General features: G+C 45.8%; 1 protein-coding gene across 1 annotated transcript; it reads left to right on the top strand.

The window, feature by feature from the left end:
* The first annotated feature begins 166 nt into the window (after positions 1–166).
* Positions 167–22,102, top strand: YTHDF2 (YTH N(6)-methyladenosine RNA binding protein 2). Its single transcript, XM_010576194.1, has 4 exons — positions 167–253; positions 649–728; positions 5,013–6,599; positions 21,186–22,102. Exons 3-4 carry the CDS (start codon positions 5,031–5,033, stop codon positions 21,207–21,209), a joined length of 1,593 nt encoding a protein of 530 aa, XP_010574496.1. The 5' UTR covers positions 167–253; positions 649–728; positions 5,013–5,030; the 3' UTR covers positions 21,210–22,102.
* Positions 22,103–24,400: the final 2,298 nt, after the last annotated feature.

Below are 24,400 nucleotides of genomic sequence, written 5' to 3'. Positions count from 1 at the left end.
GCCGGGCGGCGGCCGCGGCCTTCCCCCCCTCAGTGCAGCCCAGCCCCTCACACACACACCTCAGGGCCGCGCCTCCATTGTGCTGCGGCGCGGCCGGGCCTCCCCCCGCCGGGCTGGGCCGGGCCGGGCCTCCCCCCCCGCTGCCCGCCGGGCTCCCACTCGCGGCCGCTTCTCCCTCCCTGACTCACCGCTCTCCCTCTCTCTTTCCATGCCGCGCCGCCGCGCCAGAGACCCAAGGGCCAAGGCAACAAAGGTGAGAGCCCGGGGGCGGCGGGGAGGGCTGGGAAATGGGGGATCCGGCGGAGTTGCGCCTTTGGGGAGCGTGTCCGCGGGGGAGGGACGGGGAGGATCTCCTCCGAAATTTGCTGGGCACGTTCTCGGGTCTCCGCGCCTTTACGCAGCGGAGCGGCTGGGAGAAAAACAATCGGTGGGCTGTGAAGCCCATGGTCGTTGCTGGGGCTGGGGAAAGTTTGCGGTTAAAGAGTGTTTGTGTGGTGGTGAAGCGTCTTTCCACTCTCTGCTGGGCTAAGCATGGTACACTATGACTAGGGGGGGTTAGTTATAAGGTTTGTTTTTAAATACTTTAAGTTGGCAAATGTTCGAGTTTACCAGCAGAGTTCTTTCTAACCCTCTCCATCTCTTCCTCAGTGCAAAACGGATCTGTGCATCAGAAGGATGGGTTAAATGATGATGACTTTGAACCCTACTTGAGTCCCCAGGCCCGGCCGGTGAGTAAGAGTACCTGCTAATAGGCAGGAAGCACAAGAGCCCCAGGGGCTTCCTGCTGCTCTCTAACGAAGGCGTCCTTGCGCATTTCCCCATCTCCACTGATGGCAGTTTGATGTTTGCCAGCTTCTGTACTGTAATACGCTATTTTATACACGCATTTCTCCAGGCAGAAAACGCTGAATGCCATTAGATTGTGGTGGGTGAGGTACAAACGTTTTAGTAACTTTTTGAGGGTGTAAGGACTTCTTACACTTGGTGTTCAGCTCTTTTTTTTTTTTTTTTTTTACAGCGTAACTGTCTTGAAGTTACCATTTCTGCTCTTTCAGTTTTACTGTTATGACCTTGTTTCCTTGCTGGTTTCTGACTCTTTACACCGTATGAGGAGATGCACTACACTGCATTGTGAAATTGCTTCACACGATGCAGTTACGCTCTGAGGGCTTCTGGAGGTTACTGTCAATGTTCTTATCTCTCCGACAAGTAAACTGAAAATGCATGTCATGGGGTTTTCTCTGCTTTTCACCAAAAAACCCACAGAACACACATGTGATAAAGGCTGTTAAGGCTTTTTAGAACTTGAGTTAGAAGTTGAGCTGGAGAGCTTGTGATCAGCTCCTGAAAGTCAGACTTCCAGATACTTTTCCTCTTAACTTTCTATTTAAGATTAGGTCCACTGTTAACTGGTTTTTGTTTGTTTTTCTTAATGAGTGGTAAGAGAGTGACACATAACAGATGGAGTTCAGCTGATTAGATGGTACAAGTAAGCATTATAGATAAACATCTGTAATAAGACTGGAGCAGTTAGTTCATTCTCTTGGCTTCTCTTTCCTCTCCACTTGTGATTAGTAAGCATAAGCTGTTCTGGTTCTCCCTTTCTGTATTTTTTTGATCATTTTCACTAGTCACTCTATTTATTTTTTCATATAACGGTGATGCATGTTTTACTGGAACACAAGAACAGGTTTCTGTCTCAGTTGAATTTTCAACAAGTATTTTCCTAGTTTGTGCTAAAGATATGAGGCTTAATATTCTTTAAGTTCCTGTCAGTAGTTCATAATCTTCAGAATTCCACCTGTCCGTTAAGATAACATTAAGCTGCATTCAGCTCCCTAAAAAGGACAAGCCTAAATATGACCTGCATAGGGCGAGAGAGTGTGATTACTTTCTCAAGTCTTGAATAAAACTAGCTACTTCCGTAGTAGCCATCACTTAATGATGGGGTTTTTCTATCCCAGAAATTAACATCACCAATTTCCAGCTTCCTTCTACTGAATGTGGATGTATTTCCTGCAAAGTGTGGTTTATTTAAATCTCCTAAAGAGAATGAAGGTTACTATAATGTTAGAACCAACATGATATTTTACCCTATTTTGCATGTTTGATGAAGAACTTCTGAATATTTAGTTTCTTTTTGCGTGTGTCACACTGGTAGAAATACATTTTAAAAATAAGGAAGTGATTGGAGCACGCCCCAGGAGGTAGAGCAGAGCTGTTGCTCTAGAAATTCAGCAGGAGTGAGGTAAAACCACCATGTTAACTTTGAATGAAACTTTAGGGCAACTTTATGTCAGTTTCTCACTGTGCTGTGTTGCTTGTCAGCTCTCATCCGTGTTTTCACACTCAGTGTAATAGAAAACAAAACCCTAGGGTTCAGTCTGGAGAGGGCCACAGTTCTGCTGAGCCAACCAGCCAGGCTCAAAAATACAAAGGTATCAAAGCGTGCACCTCTTTTCTGAAGATGGGAAAGGGAGTTACAGATACGGCTCTGGAAAATGAATTAAATGCAGCCCACTGCTGCAGAGAAAGGCAAGTGGTTTCTGAAATTGCTTTCTGAGCTTTCCACATAGGCATGAGGTAACCAGGTTGTAAAGTTTCATGGCTTTTCATTCAGGAGTTGCTATTTCAGGTGCGACTGTTGCTAGCTTGTCAGCCAAGTAAGTTAGGTTACTGTGTATTTTAAAGCTCAGATACACAGTACCTGATTCTTCAACAGTTTAAAAACCAAAAATTCAGCAGCAACAATAAGTAAGCTTAAACTCTGGTTCTTGTCTGAGGTGAAGAGGAATAGTGAATTTGAGGAAATAACTGTACAAAAAGTCTTAGTCATTGGAGAGAATTAAAAGCCAGTGAAGTTTTATTTGCATACTAGTCAGTAACTGTGTCAGTTGTGCGAGTGCAGGGTAGCAGAGCGAGGTGGCGTGTTTGATAGTGAAGCATAGTTCTAGACATTAAGGTAGTGAACAGCAGCGAGCCTGTCTTAAATCTGCTTTCAGCTGGCAGTGCTCAACTGTTAACTCCTGTGCTCCCTTCTTACTACATGAGTGTAGCTGGTGAACACTCTACAGGTAATAGCTTAATACAGAGTAAGTTAAAATATCTCATGAAGGTAAACACACAATGGCATGTAAGAAAATATTTTGAGGGGACGAGTTTTAGTCTGACAGTGATGTGCTTCGTGTGCTTTGAGGGAGAAGCCTGTGGAGAGGAAACCATTACTCTGCCTGTTGGGCTCAGGTTTTAGGTGTGGGCCGGCATGTTTATGTTCCATTAAAGCTAATTTCCAGGAGAGTGTATTGTTACTTTTATAGTTGAGGGGATTATCTTTTGAAGAGACTTTGCTTGTTCAAAATAATAATTTTTTTTCTTTTTTTAAGTTTCTTCATTTGCGTTACAAATTAGTCAGTGTCAGTATTTGTGCTTTTGGACAGATTGAGCCCTAAAGACTGTTCATGGGTTTGGGTTTAGCTGGACTGAGTTCCTCAGTTAGTAAAACCATACCCTGGATAAGAGTTACTTTAGCTGTTAATTTGCTTTTAGGACCCCTTCTTTGGGAAAATGGAAAGGATGGAGAGAGCGTCTCTTGAGTTTTCACACATTCACACCATGAAGTACCACAGAAAGCTTTTTAGTTTTTTTGTTTTATTCAACGAAACAAACCTTGTCTTTGAAAACAGTGTTATATAATTCCTATTAATTGTTGTAAAGTTGGGGCTGTGTTAGCCCCAAACCTGTTGCTTTCCTTTAACTTGGTGGAAGGTGGAGAGGCAAACCAGCTATTTCTGGAGGGTGCCAGAGCCATCTTGAGAGCCTCCATAGATTTCAGTATGGCATGAAGTCCTTCGGGAGCTGCACTTGGCACGTGAAAACATGATTCAACGAAAAATGGAGTAGAGCCTGCTGCAAGCCAAGCTTTTAAATGGGAACTGAATCTGACTTTCATCTCATCTGCATTGGGTTGGCATGTAAGCAGCTGTATAGCATGAGGCTGTCTGCACACAGGTTCAAATTACTGGATGATAATGTCCATTAGTGTGGCTTTAACCGCTCCCCGGAGGGGGTGTTGGTTTGAATGCAAAATGACAGATGTTTTTCATGTAAGCAAATCTTGGTGATGTCTGAGAGTTCCCTAATTGTAAAATTAGGCATTTGTTTTTGTAACCTGAAGGCTACTTGGATGTTACAAAGGCAGACCAAGGCATGGAGCAGCCTTTTTTCCTCTCTGAATTTGAAGCCTACTTTCTTAAGCAGCTGCTGTCACCATGCTATAAAAGGGTCCTATTGAAACCCTATTGATTACTCCTCATTTTCAGGTGTTTTTTTAGTATGTGCCTGCAGCACTGGAGCAATTTGTGTTTTGAGGAGTAGGCTTTAAATCCCTGTTTCTTTGCAAGTTCTTGGAGTATTATGAGCTCTGAAACTTTAAATTGTGGGGATAAAGCTGTTTTCATGGGTAGTTCAGTTTAAGGAAGGCAATTAGGGACATTCATGATTTTGGCAGTGCACTTCCACTGGACTTTTCCTCCATATTCCACTTCTCTGCATCCTTCCCCCAAGCCCTCCCTCAGACAACAGAATAAGGGCTGATAAGTATGGTACACAGGCAAGAAAAGCCCTCTTCAGTAGCAGCTACAAAAAGTAGAAGATAATATTTGGATGCTAGGTAAGATACTGTTTTTATAGCCTGAGCAGGAGCTCTGGGGCAGTCCAGTGTCCAGTCCCACATCATTTATCAGGAACACAATGCGCTCCCATCTCAGCATGGGAATCTTGCTAAGCCTTTGTGTTTAATCTTTCTGGCAATGAAACCATTTTTAGAGCACTTGTAACAAAGGAGGTGTTTCAAGGCTGGGCCTGTTTATCTGCCCAGCCCTAAGGTAGGGAGGGGTGGGGCACGGGAAGTCTAACATAGCTTTTATTCCTGGTCCCTTGAAATTTGTTCAACTCATTCTAATTATTCAGTGCTTATTTTTTGGTTTGTTGTTTTGTGTTTTTTTTTTTTCCAGAATAATGCATACACTGCAATGTCCGATTCCTATTTACCAAACTACTACAGTCCCTCCATTGGATTCTCCTACTCCTTAGGTGAAGCTGCCTGGTCTACAGGGGGTGACCCACCCATGCCCTACCTAACCTCTTACGGACAGCTGAGCAACGGGGAGCCTCACTTTCTCCCAGACGCGATGTTCGGGCAGCCAGGGGCCCTTGGCAGCACTCCATTTCTCGGGCAGCACGGCTTTAACTTCTTTCCAAGTGGGATTGACTTTTCGGCTTGGGGGAATAACAGTTCTCAGGGACAATCCACTCAAAGCTCTGGCTATAGTAGCAATTACGCCTATGCCCCTAGCTCGCTGGGTGGAGCCATGATCGATGGGCAATCTGCCTTTGCTAACGAGACTCTGAACAAGGCTCCTGGCATGAACACCATTGACCAAGGGATGGCAGCTCTGAAGCTGGGCAGCACAGATGTTGCAAGCAGTGTCCCAAAAGTCGTTGGTTCAGCTGTCGGTAGCGGATCCATTACCAGTAATATCGTGGCATCTAACAGTTTGCCTCCAGCTACTATCGCTCCTCCAAAGCCGACCTCCTGGGCTGACATCGCTAGTAAACCAGCTAAGCAGCAGCCCAAGCTGAAGACCAAGAATGGCATTGCAGGTTCGAGTCTTCCACCGCCTCCAATAAAACATAACATGGATATTGGAACTTGGGATAACAAAGGGCCGGTGGCAAAAGCCCCATCGCAGGCCTTAGTTCAGAATATTGGTCAGCAGCCAGCCCAGGTGTCCCCCCAGCCTGTGGTTCAGCAGATCAATAACAGCCCACCGGTGGCACAGGCTTCAAGCGGGCAGCAGCCCCAGCCGCTGCCCCCGCCGCCACCGCAGCCGGCCCAGCTGCCCGTGCCGCAGCAGGCGGCTCAGCCCACCCGCTGGGTCGCCCCTCGTAATCGTGGCAACGGGTTCGGTCAAAACGGAGTGGATGGTAATGGAGTGGGACAGTCTCAGGCCAGTTCTGGTTCTGCTCCTTCGGAGCCTCACCCGGTCTTGGAGAAGTTGAGATCCATCAACAACTACAACCCCAAGGATTTTGACTGGAACCCAAAACATGGCCGGGTTTTCATCATTAAGAGTTACTCTGAGGACGATATCCACCGTTCCATTAAATATAACATCTGGTGCAGTACAGAGCATGGCAACAAGAGACTGGATGCTGCCTATCGCTCCATGAATGGGAAGGGCCCTGTTTACTTACTGTTCAGTGTCAACGGTAGTGGTCACTTCTGCGGAGTAGCAGAAATGAAATCTGCTGTGGACTATAACACGTGTGCGGGTGTGTGGTCCCAGGACAAGTGGAAGGGACGTTTTGATGTCAGGTGGATTTTTGTGAAGGACGTTCCCAACAGTCAGCTGCGACACATCCGCCTAGAGAACAACGAGAATAAACCAGTGACCAACTCCAGGGACACTCAGGAGGTGCCTCTGGAAAAGGCTAAGCAGGTGTTGAAAATCATTGCCACCTACAAGCACACCACCTCCATCTTTGATGACTTCTCACACTATGAGAAACGCCAAGAGGAGGAGGAAAATGTTAAAAAGGTAACTTGTTTGTCTGTCTCGGCGAAGTCCTGCAGGGCAGGAGATGGAGGAGGGCTGCCTTGTGCTGGACTAAATCTGGGGCCTGAAGCCATGGGCTTGTGAGCAAGCTTGGTGGGCATCAGTCTGCCTTTTGGCTAGCTGCGTGCTTGCACATGGAACCCGCTGTCCAAATGGCAGCCCCGATTTGGGGTGGAAACAGGTGCTGGCACCCCAGCAGAGCGGTGTGAGGAGGCTTGCCCAGGCCCTGCCTGCAATCAACTGCCGTTTGGTTGCTCTAAATCTCAGCCTTCCCCAAGTGCTGTATTCTAAACAAAATTTATTTCTGTGCTATTGTCAGCTCCTGGATCAGAACAGTTTAAAGTAGGAGATCAGTGGGGGGTTCAGGGAGTTGTTAGAAAACAGAGCCGGGTGTTTGAATAGCTGCCTAATCCACCCCCTACCCAAAGTGGGGTCAGTGTGACAGATGTTTCCCACCACTTGTAAAACCTTCAGGAACGGTAGTTCCTGTCCCTCCCCAGGCAATCTATTCCTACGCTTAATTATCCTTCCTGTTAGAAGGCTTTGTCTAATGCCCAACCTAAATCTCCCTTGCTGCAATTTAAGTCCATGACTACTTGTCCTCTCTCTGGCGGATGCAGAGTGGGTCGTTCTGTTCCTCTTGGCAGCAAGCTTGGCTGTATTTGAAGACGGTGGGCTGTCGCCTGTGTGGGCACTGCCTGCACTGCCCAGCAGCCTGGCATGTGAGCTGTGCTTGCTGCCTGCCTGCAGCTGTGCCGGCTTGCCACTTGGGTCTGTTGGCTCAAAGCTTGCTGTCACCATTGATTCGTTAATGGGAGGATTGCAAATTGAAAATTCTGCCCAAAATTCAGTGACCAGTGGGCCTTGAATCTTACTTGGATACAGCTGTGTTAAAGTCACCTGCAGCTGACCTTCCCCACAATAGGGGTCTTGCTCGTATTTGATCAAAATAGCAATTACAAATTAGCATTAGCACAGCTTTCTGGTAGTTTGCCAAATTTTCTGATGATCTCTTTAGTTTCAGCAATGGGGTATTTTCCACCCAACAGTTGAAGAACAGAATTGGGAGCTGCAACTGCTCACTGTGACAGTGAATGCAGGTTTTTAATTTTTTATATATTTTACTTGGGGCATTGTCTGTATAAATAGCAACACCCATACACAAAGGTGGTCACGTTTTGCGGCTGATACCCTAGCACTTAACGGTGCTTGAAGAAAATCTGTAAGGGAGGAATACATTGCAAGGTGTGGAGGTATAAACTTGATTTTTGTGAGAACCTGAATATTTTGCGTGACTTCACATTGTAAAATTGTTCCACTTGGTATCCAGCCTGTACTGAAGTGGTGATTTCTCTTTTACTAACTGAGATTTTGAATGTGATCAGAAACCTAGTCTGTGCAGGACATCTTAGGAAGTGGGAATTCTCACATGCTCCAGATCTGACTTTAGGAAGCAACAGTTTGCAGTGTGAGAGAGGCAGGCCTTGGCACAGTGGGAGAGTGCAGGGCAGGTGGGGCTTGGATGATGAGAAGAGTTAATACTGGGTAAATGTAAGCAGGTAGCAAGCAGAAGGAAGAGCAACAGAGTGGAGAAGGCTGGGGGAAAAGTGGACAGACCGATGGTCTCTTCTGGAAAGCTGCTGCATTTGCAAGTTGTTTGTAATGCCTGAAAATCAGTAAGATATTAAAAATGTGGCTTAGCAATTTTCTTAAAACTGTAAACCACCTTTATTCATCTTTCTAATTGCATTTTGAAGTCTCCTCCCCTGCTTTCTTCAATTTCTTTGAGACATGCTAGTGTATGAGGGTCAGAAGCAGAAACGGTAGCTGATCGATGTTCAATGCGCCAGCGCCTCCTTTCTAAATGATGTTCGAGTTGATTCAGTGTGGCACTCCATTGCGGAAGCGGTTGATTAGGAAAACATTTATTCTTTGAGAGGGAACTCAGTCATATGTCTCTGGAATTCATAGGCAAGGAGGGAGTCTTGTAGATATACAGTTGGTGTTGGCTTTTTACCATTGACTCACTCTTTGTTGCATGCTCAGGGCCCCTGCCCTGTAATATCCGGCACAGAGGAAGTGACTTGGTCCTTCTTTAAGCAACAGTTTGACCTCCTCGATTGCTTGCTGACGCAGCCTTGAAGATGGTTGAGGTTTCTGTAACTGCTCTTTCACGGTTTTATTGAGAAGCAGTCGTTTCTGCTCATGGAGGTTTGGGTTTTTTTCCTGGAGTGAATGCTGATGGCTACCCTGGGACTGTGGGTGGCAAAAAAAGCCCAAGCCATGCTATATCTGCTTTGAAGCATCTCAGGTAATCACCTGGATTAAAAAATATATCAGAATCCAGACTTGAGGCCCTGGAAAGTTAAAATGCTGCTCTGGTAGCAGCCGGTGGCGCAGCTCCCTGCCTGCGGTCTGTCAAGCTGCTTTTGTGTCAGGGAAATCCCATTGCTACCAGCTCTTTGTCTCTGCCACCAGTATTTGGATGGCGGCGATATGTTAATATTCTGCATTCCTGTTCCTTGAAGCTTAAATGTCTCAAGGTTTGGCTTGTTTTGAACTTCTAGCAAGCTGTAATTGTTTCACTTGGCTTCAACTTGCCTAAACCTTTGTCTGATTTGCAGTTTGATTCCTGCTTGCTATCCGAGCAGATGGACGAGCTCTTGTGAAAGTCTGGGAACTCTTGAATGTTCTTTTATATTTCTCACTGTTAGAGTCACTTCAGAATTCCCTAAAATAGTTCCAAGAAATCATAGGAAAGAATGCTTAGTGTTTGTGCTCTTCCTGCTGGCTGGTGAAGGGGGGGTAAACTGTTCAGTGTTGAAAACACTGAAATCATGCTCTTGCTTGTCCTTTTCTGTTGCCTGTGCCCATCTTGTCATGAGAGACTAATCTCCATTTCTTTCGAGTGTCTTGCTTTTGCTCTACTAATCCAGTTTTTTAAAAGGTTTGGATGTTCTTCTGGCCCAAAATAATGAAGCTGACTCCCAGTGCAATCCTACCTGAAGCAGTTTAGGACTTCTTGAAACACATAACAGCTGCTTTTGTGGCAGAGCATGTCACCAACTTCTTCCCTGTAAGGACTGTTTTATCTGTGTTAAAAAAAAAACAAAACAAAAACACAAAAACCAAACAACAACAACAAAAAATCCCTAGCCCATAGTAATATACTTGTATTTCTAGGAATGTTGCAGTGACCTCAGTGTAAAGATCTTGGATAGCGATCTGCTTGTACATGAAATGTTAGCAGTTTGTGTTCATTGCAGCAATGAATGTAAACTCGTAAGAGAAGTTTATTTTGGTTCTTCTTCCTGTTGCCTTGCCCAGGGTTGGGGTACTCAGCTATTTGGGGGTTCCAGGGATTTGGGGAAGGCTATCCCATGAAAACCAGTCCTGTCCTGTCCCTTCCAGGGCCAGAGTGCTCAGTTGTGAGGTTTGCAGTTGATAAGAGACACTTTGCATTGGGACTTTGGTCGGTGTTGAGTCAGGATGTGCTGTGCAGGATGGGGTGGGTTTTTTGTGGGTTTTTTCATGCTGAGGTATGCTAGCCTTGAAACGGAAAGGCATGATTTGCCAGACTGGAGCTATTATTTCCAGAAATGTGCTGCTTTGTGTCTCAGCTGACACTGTCTGCGGGTTAAAGGAGTATTAATAGTGGCAAGTGTCACTGCCCCCCTTAGAAGATGTGATTTAAGGGAAAACTAAGTGGTGTTATATGAGCCTATTGGAAACTAGCAGACTGTTTCACAGTTGCTGTAAAAAAGATATGCTTTCCAATGTATTTTGCAATGCTCTTTTTTTTTTCCTTCTATTTTGTAATCTCAGAGGGGAGGAAAGCATATTTCCTATAGGATGGGCTAGCGCTTTTCTTCCACTGTTACGGTCATCCTGGCTAGTGCTGCATTTGCTTTGGTTTTACCATATCCAACAGGACATATCCATATCCAAACAGTGTTTTTGACTATAAGATTTGGTTCCTGGATATTGCATATCCAGGCAAAGCCAACTGTTTCCTATGACAGGAAGGGAACATGGCTTGCACTCGCACATCGCAGTTCTTTTCATTCCGTGATCCCAAGGCTGTTTGCTCTTTCTGCTCCAGATCCTGGCCATAGTGAAGTTAATTGATTGATGCACCAGGACAGAATTTCCTTGCTGCAAATACCCTCCACTGTTCAGCAGCATACACGGTTTCTCTCAGTTTATTTCCAGGCCTTTTAAATTCTGTACATGTGTGTCTGTGCTTGTATATTTGGCCTGTAATAGAGGAAACAGAAACCATCCTATTTAGTTTAGGAGTTTGGTACTGGCTGTTTGACATAAGGAGTGCCTTGTTCTTGTGATATCTTTAAGACAGCACTACAAAGCACTTAGTGCATTCTTGCATATTTTTCGTTGTGTTCTAGCTTTGTTTAAAGGCAGGAGAAAATGGGAGGGGAAGGCTTAGATCTAGCTGGTGCCCTAATGCTTGTTCTCTGCTGTAAGACAGGGGACTTTGTTTCCTCATCTGTAAAACGGGAGCAGCTGGGAACCATTTCACTGCAAGTGAAGTGGAAGTTGAGTGTTGGAAGAGTAAGCCTGTTGCACTTGCCTCATAGCCCTGCCTCTCACTGTTAATACCTTGTTAGCAGTCTTTAAAACAGTATTCTAATGTAACATTTTGTTAATATTATAAAATAATAAAATATGATGTTATAAAACATAATGTTTAAAGTCAACTTGTTGAAGTTGGTTTAAGGAGCTGTCGAGATACACTGTTTAAAATTGTTTATCGAGGACTGGTAGTGGGATTCGGAGCTGTTTTCTAGTCACTGGGCCAGACGCAGTGCGGACCAGATGCAGTGAGGAGGTTTTGCGCCTCTTACAGGTATGGCCTTGAGCAGGGGGAGTTTATTTCATGTCCTGTTTTTGTGAACTTGTTCCCAACTCACTTGTTGCCCACATGGTGTGGGCAAAGCATCATGCCCTCTCCCATCCATATTATCTTCACTTTGGCTGGGTGATTTCAGCTCCAAGTTGCAGAATACCCTGAACTGATCGTTCTTATAAATAATTAATTGCATGCACAATGAATGTACTAATGACTTCAAATGAATGTCTTAAATTAAAAAAAAGGTTTTCTTCCTTCAGCAGTTAAGTTGAAATTGCATGTGTGTGGCTTGCAAATTCCCTAGAAACAATGTGGAGGGTTTGGTATGTGAGAAGGGAATGTGTAAGGTGTCAGCAGTGGTGGCTTTTTTTGTTTTTTCTCCCACGAGTTCTGACTAACTTACTGACACTGAGGTTAATAGCTACTGACACAGGCCTTGTGTTTCGGGTTATTTTATTAACAGCTGCTTCTCCAGAAAAAGTAGTTTTCCTTGGAAGATAAGTGTTTGCCAGCCATTTTGCTCAGTGAAAGCACCAGGGCACGGTCCTTTTCAGTTCCCTGGATTTCTGTCTGGTGCAGAAGTGCAGTGGGTCACAAGACATTGCTGAAAGCTGATTAGGATCCCAGGAAAACTGTTGAAGTACATTGATACATGAGCCTTGTATGTATGCAGTACATCAAGAATAGCTTCATGCGCGCTGTTCCTCACTTGTTCCTAATGAAAATGTAATTCTGCAACAGTGTTTTTTCTGAAAGTTGCTCTCTTCTATTTCCTGTAAAGTGTTATGTGACAGGTATTTGTTTAGGAAGCTTCTTGTTCTGTACTGCATGATCGTTTTTGCCACAGTTATTAGAGTCCACTTGTTTTCCTGGATGGTCTTGTTTGTACCTGATAGTAATTGTACTATCTTAGGGCTTTGTGAGTTAATGAACTAATTGCTTAGTGGTGCAAAATGCTGGATGCATGCCAGCTAGAACAGTGCCACCCTGCTTTTACTGTGGCGAAGTTACCCAGGGAGGTCTCCGTTAACAAGGATTGTCATTATCCAAGCTGATGACTGGGATAGAGAGTTGATTGTAGCTCCTTCCAGTGACTAGCTGCCCAGTGTGAGGCTTTTTAATTGACGTATAAGTCATGTAATACTGCATTTGAGCAGTTAATAATGAAGCGTTTGGATTTTGTAATCTGTCCTTCAGCAAGAACTTGGAAATTAACTTGGAATAATTTCTGGTTCCATATGATTAGAACTTTTTTTATTAAGAGGACAATGCTGAGCTCTCTTTTATTGTGGTTAACTGCAGAGCTATTTCTTGTAATGTAATACCAGTTTAGAAGACTTAGATAAAATCTACCCAAAACTCCATCTTTTGTTTCTAATCTTGGGGGGGGAAGAAGCCACACTTTTAGTTTCCTTCCCTATGCGAATCTGTACATACAGGGAAGGCTCTGCTCTCTTGGCTCTGTTATTTGTAATGTGATGCCCTCTCCTGTAAAATGACTTAAGAGAATTTCCCATTGTCATCTGCAAACTTTTAAGAAATTGTGAAGTCTTGATCATCAACCTTTTGGCTGTTGCAGGCTAGCCTGATGTGGGGTTCAGCCGATTCGAGTGCTATGATCTTGATATGTTTAAAGGAGGAAACAAAAAAAAAAGAAATATAAAAGTGTGTTCCAGTGAATACTGCTTTGTGTTCAAGTGGCAATAAAATGAGGGTACACATAAATGGCTATAGGGAGTGTTGGCTCTTTTACTTGAGCTTGTGAATTCAGCTCTTCATGGTTGACAGAAGTAGGCAAATAGATCTCCTCTTGTCCTTCCATAATACAAAATATTGCGGTGTGTTTTTCTTGTGGCGTGAAGTATTTTTTCTGCCTTAATTGGGATGTAGGTAGTATTTTGGTGGCAAACACAAGAACAACTGTAGTGGGTCAGGCCATAACTCTGTGTAGTCTAATGTTGCATCTCCTTTGGCTGCAAGATCTGCAGGTCTGCTGGACACGTAGAGAGACATTGCTCAAGCATCCTTGCTGTCTTTTTCCAAGTAAAAAGCTCTGTGTGTAGCTAAACAATAACATGGTCAAGAGCAAATGCCTGTAAGGACACATATTTATGCATCTCTGAAGGTTTTCCTTGCCTTTAACAATTTGTGGCTCAGGAGTTTCTTTGACCCAGAGGATGTATCTTTGTCTTTAATAGCTCATGATTTCTCTTCATGCCCAAGATTTTGATGCATTCCTTGAGCATCCTCAGGATCCTGCAGCAGCAAGTTCTTCAGCTTAATTATGTGTTGGGTAAAGAAACACATCCTCTTGGTTTGCTTGGAGTCTGCCTTATGTGATGCTCCCTAGTTCTTGTGCTGGAAGAGGTGGTGAGCAGTAGATTTCCATGTCCTCTCTGTGCCTGCTCTGCTTTTACAGTTGTCTCTCTTCCAGGCTCGAGAGCTAGAGCATGGTAGCTCTGCAGATGGAAACCCTTCTGTCCTTTGCTCATCCCTATTGTTCTTCTCTGACCCTTTTCCAGTTCTTCTGCAATGCCCGTAGAGACAGAGGAGGAGAGCTACGCACTGTTCAGGATAGAGGTGCAGCTTGGGTTTGTATAAAGGCATAGTGATCGATCTATTCTGAATTATGTTTACTTTTCTTGGTGGTAGGCATTTTCCTGAAGCTATAGATTGTAACCCTGAGCTCGTGTTTCCAATTGTTAATGGTCAGTTTGGAGCCTGTCATTTTGGAGTTAGGACAGTGCTTTTTTCCCCGTGTGCATCATTGATTTACCTAAACTAGACAGACCAAATTTACTGTCATGTTCAGCTGCTTTTTCTCACAAAGTCTTCCATTTCTTCACAGTTGGCTGCTATTTTTATTACCCTGAATAGCTTTGTATCATCAATAAACTTTGTCACTTTATTATTCACTCCTTTTTCTAGATTTTCTATGAATACATGGAACCACAAATTCCAGTGAAGCTCCACAGGTTTTCTCTGCACAAGATCATTCAGTCCTTGGCATTACGCTTACATAGAGTGACAGAGGACAGCACAAAGGCATTATTAACTCTACAGCAGTGAAGATTTTGAAACATTAATGTGGGGGTCCTTCATTTTTCTGAAGAATCATGTGGCACTCGTTTTCCAGTGCTAATCCTTGCTGCATGAGCTATGATTTAAGATAACCAAGATCATGAAACACATTTCATGTAAACCCAAATGAGAAGGAACACTAGTGTGTTTAAAAAAAAAAAAAAACAAAAAAAACCAAAAAAACAAGACAAAACAAACCCTTACTGTATCTGGTGTAGGTCAAAAGTGTGACGTGATGCTCTGAGTGAGCCTCTGGTAAATGCTGTCAGTATTTCAATGCTATTTGCTTAAATTTTCACACTAACCATTCCCATTACTTTTCATCCATGCTATTAACTTTCTTCCCTGCTTTGTGAGGATTTTGGTGTGGACAGATAGGTCAAAGCCAAGTGCCCCCCTCTGTAGTGGGGAGATTCAGCTGCCCAAATGGGAAGTGTTAGCAAACTGCAAAAAGAAACATGGCAAACTTCTCATCCCTTGCAGTGATGGGGAAGAATAAAGACTCTGGTTTCAGATAAGGAAGATTTTTCTTCCTCCTCAGGGACTTGAAAGGACTTGTGTCGTCGTTATTTTACTTGTGCTCCAAATCCAGCAAGTCCAGTGCCAGTCCCTAGTTGGGAGCCCAGTTGTCCTCACATGGAATGCCAGTGGGAGTCCTCCCAGGCTGTTCTGTGTTGCTCTTTGCTCAAAATATTCATGTATGTTGTTAGCTTTTTTCACCATTCTATTTCCTGCACAAGTTTTTCCCTGTGGGACGAGGCTCTCTATGGGAGGGTAGTTATAAATGTTTATGGGAATTGGGCTGCTTTATTTGTGCAATCAAATGTGATGTTTAAGCAAGAAGAGGTTCCTTCTTTGCAATTGGTTGCATCAGTTTTAAAGGTGCCTTGAAAGATGCTAGAGAACAGTGGCATGCCTGTCAGTATCAGACAGCTAGGATCACCTCGCTTGTACAAAACCCACTGCAGGGAGCAAGTCCTGGCACTCTTAGTGTCTTCCTTACCCCTCGCCCCAAGCTAGTTGCTCTGACATGGGAATTCAATGTCTGATGTAAGGTGCGTGGCCACTATGGTGTTTTAAGTTCCCTGGTGTTAAGGCATGTTTTGGCTTACAGCTGTACCTGAAGATTGCATCTTGCTGTTCCTTATTTATTCTCCGTGACTTCATATCCTTCTGACTAAATGGTGAGGTGACTGGTGTGTAGCAACGCCGCAGTGTGCTCGGGTTTCGAGAGAAAATCAGAACTTCCTAGCTGCCCAGCCGTGGATGCTCAGAGTGGTGGCAGGGGACACCCTGTTGCTTCCTGCTGCTTTCTGCATTTTTGGGGGCAAAGTCTGAACTGCAGGGGCTGACCAGGCACAGCTGCATCCCTGCTTGGCTCATGCTTTTTCAGTAGTGCGAGTTTGCCCCTTTTGGGGTTGTGTGGATATTTGGGTTTGATCTGTAAAACAAAAGGTCTTTCCTGCTCTGACAAGGAGTCACTTTTATTTGTATATCTCCTGTCTTCATTCTTGGTGGTGAGCTCCGTTACGTGAACGGGAGGTAGGATGAAGGTGTCTGACTATAACCAGATGCCTGTATCTGATTTTTATCCCCTTTTGTAGGCAGACTAGGATGTAGCTTTTCTCTATAACTTTGGTGGCTTTCTAATGCTGACAATAGGAAAACCTCATATTTGGTTTGTAAATGAGTTAGGACTCGAGGCTGTTTGTAGAGCAGATGAGCATAATAAAGTGATGCGTCGTCCATTGTTTGTGCTGACTGTGACCGTGCATTGAGCTGATCCTGCTGGGAAGGCTGTGCTGGGCATGTCTGAGGCAACAGGCTACTGTAACTCCTGATTTCTAAGGCAAGTCAGAGGTTTGCCTCAGAGACGCGGGCACATGGAAATCCTGCTGTGTTGCTTTGCTAGGGTTGCATCCAGTGCGTGACAGGCAGCGGGGTTGGGAGGAGAATTCAAACAGCAAAATGCCGCATCGTTGCAGCAAGTGTCATGGGCTGAGTTGGGCTGTTGAGGGAGGTGTCTGATGAGCAAAAGTTGTGTGTGCGTGTCTGAAGGCTAGTATTTGATTGCTCTGATGGTCTCAGCCCTTTGGAGAATGATACTGGTAGCATAGACTGTGCTCTAATGAAGTGATCTCCTGCTGTTCCTTTGAGGGCTCTTACTGGGTGAGTGATGTCTTTTGCTTGTAGTTCCTTTTCAGTTTGAAACTGAGACTGCTGCCTGATGTCTTCAGGCTACTACGCTGTGCTCCAGGTCAGACAGGTCCAAATAAACCGTGGTTTGTGTGCTGCACAGCTGGGAGCCATGCTTTTGGTTCTTCTCCAGGCCCTCCCTTTGATTATAGCCTTCTATTTCCTCATCTGTAGTGTGGCAATAATATTCTTACCTTTGCCAGAGGAGTACTGAGGTGGAATGTTTGTTATTAATGAAGGTAAGAGCTTCTGAACAAATGTGCAGCGTTATCACCTATTGTCATCATTTCTCGGTACCAAACCCTTGAGCCTTTTGTTGTTGTTGGCTCCCCACAGTGTGACTAGGTAATGTAATCTCTCATCAGCCTTCTCTTCCAGCTCCTATCATTACTATTATCAGGACCTGACTTGTGACATTGCTGCAGCCCCCCCTCGGGACAGCAGTGATGTGACTGAAGTGGCTTAAGCGGGATGATTACAGAGAACTCCTACTTACACACGCTTGCCTTGTCTGAGCCTGGTGCTTCTAAACACCACCAGCCCAGAAGCACGCTCGCAGTGATGTGTGGGTGTCAACACTTGATTTGAGCGATGGCATGTGTCTTTCTAGTCATCAGCGTATCACTTTGCACTTCAGCCATTTTGGTGCTGCTGTATTCTTGCCCCTCTGGTTGCTGAGCAGTTTGATAGATGGAGACAAGAGTCTGAGCTGGTGTCTTTTTCTTGCTCCTCCCACGTGGATCAATAAGACATGGCCCAGGTCTAATGAAAGCGCAGCCAAAGAGAATAAAACACTTCTGATGGAATCTCTTTCCTCTCCAGGGACTACATGCCAAAGCAAAGCCCAGCGTGTGCATGGAGGTGCTGTTCCGTCTCCTCCTGGGCTGTCCTGTAGCTGGCTGGGCTGTGGGTTACACCATCCCCACAGGCCATGATTTTGGAGAAGGATGAGCCAGGAAGGACGAACGTTTGCAATACTGCTAACCTTTGCTATGTGTTCTGGTAGATCTGTTTGCTTCTTTGCTATGATTTGGCTACTCACTTGTTACTCCATAACACCCCAAGGACCAAGATCCGTTCATGGGATCTGCTGCAGTTTCACTGGCAGATTAGACAGTGTAAAAATCCTTCAGGCCCTGGCTGCCCCCATTTCCCAGGAGGAGATGGCAAGAGAGTGGCTGTGAATCTCCCAGAGAAGAGCAAGAAAAGCAATATTGAAATTAGTAGAGAGCTGTTCCTTCCCTGCCATCGAGCCCTGGCAGCAGTGCCCTCAGCAGCACCTGCTCAGCTGGGCAGAGCTCTTGGCTGGCCACCTCAGCATCTCCCAGGGTGGATGGAGACTTGGTTGTGCCTAAAGCCTGGCTCTTTGCGGAGAGCAGGGCAGGACAGCCCAAGGTAGGTGTTGAAATCAGCCTCTCGAGAGCCCACAGCAGGTGTGGTTGGATGTCATGCTGCATTTTTCTGTGGCAAGCTTCTTAGGATACTGTTTGCAGAGGGGAGTGGGTAGTTCTGTGCTGGTATTTTGAGGTTGAATAGCAGGAGGTTTTAAACAGAAGACTAGGTTGAGAAAAATTGGGCTATAATCCACGCTGAAATTAAGATATTCACTTCAAGCATGTCTCTGGTCCCCTCTCTAGCTTGGGGACATCTGCTCTAGCCTCTCTTTTGGAGGTGGTGCCTTCAGTTCTGGCACACTGGGATTTTGAGGCGGGATGGGGGGAGTGTCACTTTTGCACTGAGGCTGGGTCCTGTTGCCTGCTCCCTGTGTTAACCATACGCTGGCCTTGGGAGCAGCTTCACCTTCACAGTGGGGAGGAGAAGTGACTAATTGGGGGTCCATCTGGTCAGCTACTGGGGTGACGTGCCCAGCAGGACCCTCAGCTGCTGTCTGCAGCCAGCCCAGGACGCCGACCCTGGCTGCTGACAGAGAGGGGGAGCGATTGAACCTGGCAGCCGGCTGATCCCATGTCTGTGTTCGGGAAGACAGAGGCATTAGCTCAGGCAGTTGCGGCTTCTTCCCGAAGGAATGCGTCACGTTGCCATCTGTCCTTGTTTAACTTAACGTGCTGGCTGCTGAGCCAGGCAGCAGAGAAGGAACAGGGCTTGGCACCTTCCTTTTGATTTGTGGATTTCCCTGCAGAGCATGTTTTACTTCACGTTCAAGATTGGCTTTGCTTCCCACCATGGTAGGGGTTTTTTTCTGTTGTGCAATGGTGGCTTTTAGCAACCGATAGCACCTGCAACAGATTTGGACAGACATACTGGAGAAGAGGAGAATTAAGTTGACTTATGTGGGGCAAATATTGTTGAAGAGAATGTGTGCCTTCATCTAATGCCTCTCCCCAGAAGACAATCTGCACAGTATCACATAGGGCTTGCTTTGTTGTCCAGCTCGTGCAGAGCAGTTCGAGCTGAAGCCTCCTTGGATCACCATGTGCATGTGGCTGAGGGGCTGCCAAAGCCTTGGGTATTGTTTCAAGCTGGATGCAAGGCCTCCCTTTTTGGGAAGGTTTCTAAGAATAGATGGCTATGCATGCTGTTAGCCTGGGATCGAAGCTTCTTGGAGATGAGCTCTCCCCGGATTTAGCAGTGATGGCAGAGGACATTGTTTCTTCAAGCAACCCACATGCTTCTGGCAGAGGTTGCATGCTCCCTGTGCCAGCGAGCTGATGAGGTGGAAGGGAAGGTGCCTCTGATCACCGAGGTAATGTGGGGCAGGGGTAAGTGGGCAGGCAGCTCTGCTGCTGCCCTGATGTCGGGGATGCAGGCCCTGGCAGAGTAGCAGGCTTGCGGGAAGCATCCTGAGCTGAAACAACCAGATATCGGTTTCAGAGCCCTAACAGTGTCCCTTCTCTTTAAGTGACATACCTTAACGCAAGGGAGAACCCACATTGTCTTGCTCTGCCAGCGGGCACCTACTGCAGGTGTTGCTTTGCCGTGGAGGTGGGATGGACTTGGCATCTCTCAGGACTGACTTAGGTGGCAATTAACTTGTTCCACCACTGAGTGTGGGAGCCAGAGCCAAAATGCTGTAGTGCCCTTCACACAGGAGACTGCAGGGACTTGCCTGTGCTTGGAGAAGATGCAGTTAAGAGGCAGGGAGGAGCATCAGCCAAGAGCCCTTTAGCTGTTGACAGGTTTTATTTTTGACGTGGTGTCATATGATCTGGAAATGGCACTTTGAACGTGGGCTGGGCAGCTTCTTTTAACCCTTTGGGATAGTCTAGACCCACTTCTGTGCAAAGCTGCTGGGTTTGGGTTTAACAGAGAAGAAACTGTGGCATGTGGTGCTTGGCACAGGAGAGGATATAGTAGCCCTTGGTGCCTGGGTGTATTTGGTCCTGTGTTGCCTGTTCAGCTTGGCACAAATGTTTGTCTGGACAGTGCGTTCCTTCAGTGCTGGAGGAGAGATGTAGGTGAACATCAAGGCGGTGGTAGTGGCACTCAGTGGGAAACAAAAACCAACAGGTTCACAAAGCAAGTGAGATGCCATCAGTAGGTTTCAGAGTTATCAGGTGTTCTGCTGGTAGCTGTGGGCTATTTCAGTCCCTGCAGACCGAGACAGAAGTCAGTACTCTCTAGGTTTGAGCTGCAGTCCACTTTGATGCCCACATGGGAATTCAGGTGAGGCTGCAAGGTCTGTGCAGCACCCATCGTGCCCAGAGAGCCGGGCTGCCCTGCTCTGGCAGCAGCTGGATGCAGGCAGAGCTGTGTTGCGGGCCCTGGCGTTTGTTCCTCGTTTCCCCTCCCTTTCCCCCGATGCAGGGGCTCTGCCTGATCCCTGCAGCACTCCCAAGTCCTGTTCCCAAAGCTGCCCAGGTCCCCAGCACAGAGCTGTGTTTTGCCCCAGTGCTGGTTTCCAGCCTGGCAATGGCTGAGATGTCTTGTGGGTGCTGCGGGTGCGTGCCCAGGAGCAGGCAGCTTTGTCACCCCCGCTCCCAGCCTGTACTGACTGCAGCTGCAAACTTCAGCACTGACCTAGTCTCACTTCTTTTTTTCACCAATTCTTCCTCAGTTTGTCCTTCTTGGTTGTTAGGGGTTTTTTTTTTTTCCCCTGTTCCTCTTTATGCTGTTAAACCTCTAGCTTGGAGCAGCCTGGCGATATCTGTCCCAGGGAGGGCCCGTAACACTGCTGAAGCATGCTGCTGTGAGCAAGGAGAGAGGAAAAGGAGCAGAGCTGTAGTAGCAACGACCCTCATTAAGGGGAGACGTGATGAGCTGGTAGAGCCAAGCGGTGTAATACGTCATCACGTTAGCCATATGCGGTCGCAGTACCTCCTTTGCAAACAGAAATGCTCTTTCTCGGACTTTGCTTGCGTGGGACAGGCTTCCATCGCAGATCCACATGTTGAAATGCTGGTGTGTGAAAGCGGTGAATAAAATTTGCTCGCGGCTAACATGTTCCTTTTTTTCTTTTGCAGGAACGCCAAGGCCGTGTCAAGTAAAAGGCCATTCCTCCCACAGAGACTGCAGCAGAGATTGCATCCCAGCTATCTTTCAGAGAGAGAAAGAAAGAGCAAAAATATCCCAGAGAGAATTAGGACTTTTTTTTTTTAATTTCATTGACTTCAAAAAGACTCTTACAAACTTGCAGTTTAAAAAAAAAAGTATTGGAATTTCACAAGACATAGACTTAAAAAAACAAAAACAACAAAAAAAATCCCTTCTAGGTAGAGTATAGGTAAAAACTGTCCCCTTTCTTTTGGCTTTGGTTGTGATTTCAGAGCATAAGCTTTGTTTTTTGTCTTTTTACTATGTTTTTTCGGATTTTAAAGTCCGTAAGTGGCATATGCCTTTTTTTTCTCTGATTTTTAAACCCCGACGCTTCCCTTCCTTCCACCCCCTTGCGCCTCCTTCCCCTGGTTTTGACATTTGCACTTGGAACACCGAGTTGTAACATCCACCATGGAAAGTGGAGTAACTTTTTTCTTTCTCCCCCCCTGGCCTGGAAGAGGAGGAATTCTACAAGGAAGTTGGGGTTTTGGCCTAAGAAGAATTGAACAGAAATTGTCCACGAGGTTGTGTCTTAAAGGTGGTTCATTTTTCTCTGACCCTTTGTTACTCAAAAGTCAAGTACTAGGAGTCCTAAGAAATGTTCTGTTCTTGTGCATTATACAGATTTACAGATTAAGTCTGGATTAATTTGATTTTGAAAGCTGAGAACAGTGGTAAAAACTTGTTTTGTTTACAGGAAAATGAATTTTGGACAAAAAAAATATTGTAAAATGTGTAGTGAATATGTTTCTTCAGTTTCTTGTTAAGCCAATGAGGAATGGGCGTTGCCTTTCTTTTCACCATTAATCACTTCTCAATAATAAACGTGAGATCCTGTTGAGCATCACTGTTGTCTGCCGCTCCCTTTTCAGCGCTTGCCCGGTCCATGGCATAGCAAGGACGTGCATCTCGTTGTTTCCCCTCTGCACAGCAACTCAGGGGTTCGCTGCTGTATTAATACTGTAAAATAATGAGTGAAGTCTGGTTTTTCCCTGGGTTTGAAGCAGGGTGGTGTGACCTGTCTCTGGGCATCCCGAGCTCAGTCCTGTCACAGTACCGGGGCTTTTTCCTGGCACATTGGCATTGGTTTTGCTCCTTGATGTGGGAAGATGTCCAGTGGTGTGGTCTGGCACTGAGGCAGAGCCCCTGCTTGCCCCCAGCCAGCCCTCCCCAGGGTGAGAAGGGCAGTGCCCAGCTAGCCTTGCTCTTCAGGACTCATTCCCATTTCACAGGTAAGTTGGGGATTATCCAGCTCCTTCAGGTGTGTGAAATGCAGACACCTGCTCACATCCCAAATTATCTCCCCTGGGAAAACTGCTTGTGGTCAAGAAATAAAAGAATCCAGGTTTTCTTGTTTTGGCAGTTCAGAGGGAATAAAAGAGCCACAAACGAATCTACTGTCTAAGCCAGTAACAGTGCTTTAATTGTCGATAATGGGTTGTTGTCAAGGAAAATTGTGCTATATTGAAAATATCTCAATTATTACATCACAGTTGGGAAACACCTGGAAGCAGCCAGCTCTGCTCTTCTCACCTTGGGTGGAAAATCAGCGTGGTGAGCCTTGCTTTCCCATCACCCTGTTCCTGCACCACGCAGGACAGCAAATACTCACAAGCCTTGTATGCACTCACTGAAAAGCATGCTTAATTTTTTTTTTAATTTTTTTTTTTGACTAATTCTTGCTTCTGAAAAGCAAACAAAACCCAGCTCCAAATAGCCCGGTGTGTGTTGGGTGATGACTTGGGCTGCTTCCTGGGGGTGATTTGGGCTGGTGTTTCTGCAGGTGTCAAAAGCAGTTTGTGGCCATTTGCATTTTATTGGGATATTTTACTTGTTTTCTCTGGAAGGATTTCTGTCCTTTTAGTTCTTTGATAGCTTTGGCCTCTCTGTTCACCTCTGAGCTGACTGAAAACCCAAATTCCTTACTGGTGTCCTCCTGTGTTTTCAGATGGGGAGTGTAAAGCCTGTGTCATTTGCAAAGCTGGAGGAAATCGGGGCAGAAACTTGATTAAAAGCCCAAATTAAACAATTTGTCTTTTGAGAGAATCAGCTTTTCTGCTGTGCCTGGCAGGCGTTTGCGTGCTTGGTTTCACTGTTGGTCAGACACTGTTCTCCATTTTGGTCTTCAAGCAATGACCCAAGAGAGAAGGGAGAGGAACAGGAAGATGTGATTTGAAAACCCCAAGGCTTCAGATGCAGGTGTAGTACCTGCAATTATTTTTACATAAGAAAAAAAAAAAAACTATTCGCAGGTCATATCCGTGTCCTCCAACCTGGGATGGCCCCACGCTGGCATTGCATGCTGCTGCTTGAATTTCCCCTTATGTTTAGCCGCATGAGAACTGAAATACTCTTTTTTTTTTTTTTTTTCTTTCCTCTTTTAAGGCAAAGCAGGTGAATTGCTGGGATGTTGCACTCGTGGTGCCTGTGTTCCCCACAGGATTTATTCTGCAGCGCCTTCAACCTTGGCATCACTTCCATGGAAACCAGTCGCCTCCGGGGCTGTGTGTGGGGATGGGAGTCCGGCGTGCCCAGGGACCTGAAACAGGCCCATTTCACCCCAAACTGGAGAGGGGAGAGAAAAATAGGTAGTTTTCTACATTGCTGGCTGGCTGTGTTCCTCCTTTCCTGTTTGGGAGACCTGCGGGGCTTCTGGAGGGGAACGGAAGGTATAACACCAAAATTGAGCCTAATGTTAAATATTAGGAGGTTGTTTTTTTAAAGGAAGAGGCCAAGTGCATGTCCTGAAGGGTAGAAATAGTCCTGGGAAAAAGGGGTAGCTTGGATGCAGGGGAAAAAAAGTGGGTATTTGATGCACGACTTGGTTGTACCTGCTTCTGCCGACCCTTCTGAGGATGCTCGGAGGGCAGGACTAGCTAGGAACTGCTTCAGTCTGGACCTGGTCCTGTTCTTGTCTAAACTGGGACAAAAATGGAAACTTCTAGTGTGTCTGAGGAGGCTTCACTTTCAGTCAGCTGCAGTGTGTCTGTGCGGGGCAGGCTTCAGGATACAGGCAAAAGAAACCCAACCCTTCCATAATTATAACTGAAGGCCGTCTCCCTGTGAGCGTGGCACAGGTAAGAGCAAAAAGGTATTTATTACTGCTATTTCTTGGGGGGGGGTGGGGTGGAAAGAGGGCAAA

This window comes from Haliaeetus leucocephalus, unplaced genomic scaffold (genome assembly GCF_000737465.1).
Source record: "Haliaeetus leucocephalus isolate CR32 unplaced genomic scaffold, Haliaeetus_leucocephalus-4.0 Scaffold517, whole genome shotgun sequence".
Lineage (NCBI taxonomy): Eukaryota > Metazoa > Chordata > Aves > Accipitriformes > Accipitridae > Haliaeetus > Haliaeetus leucocephalus.
This window is presented reverse-complemented; position numbering and strand designations above follow the sequence as displayed.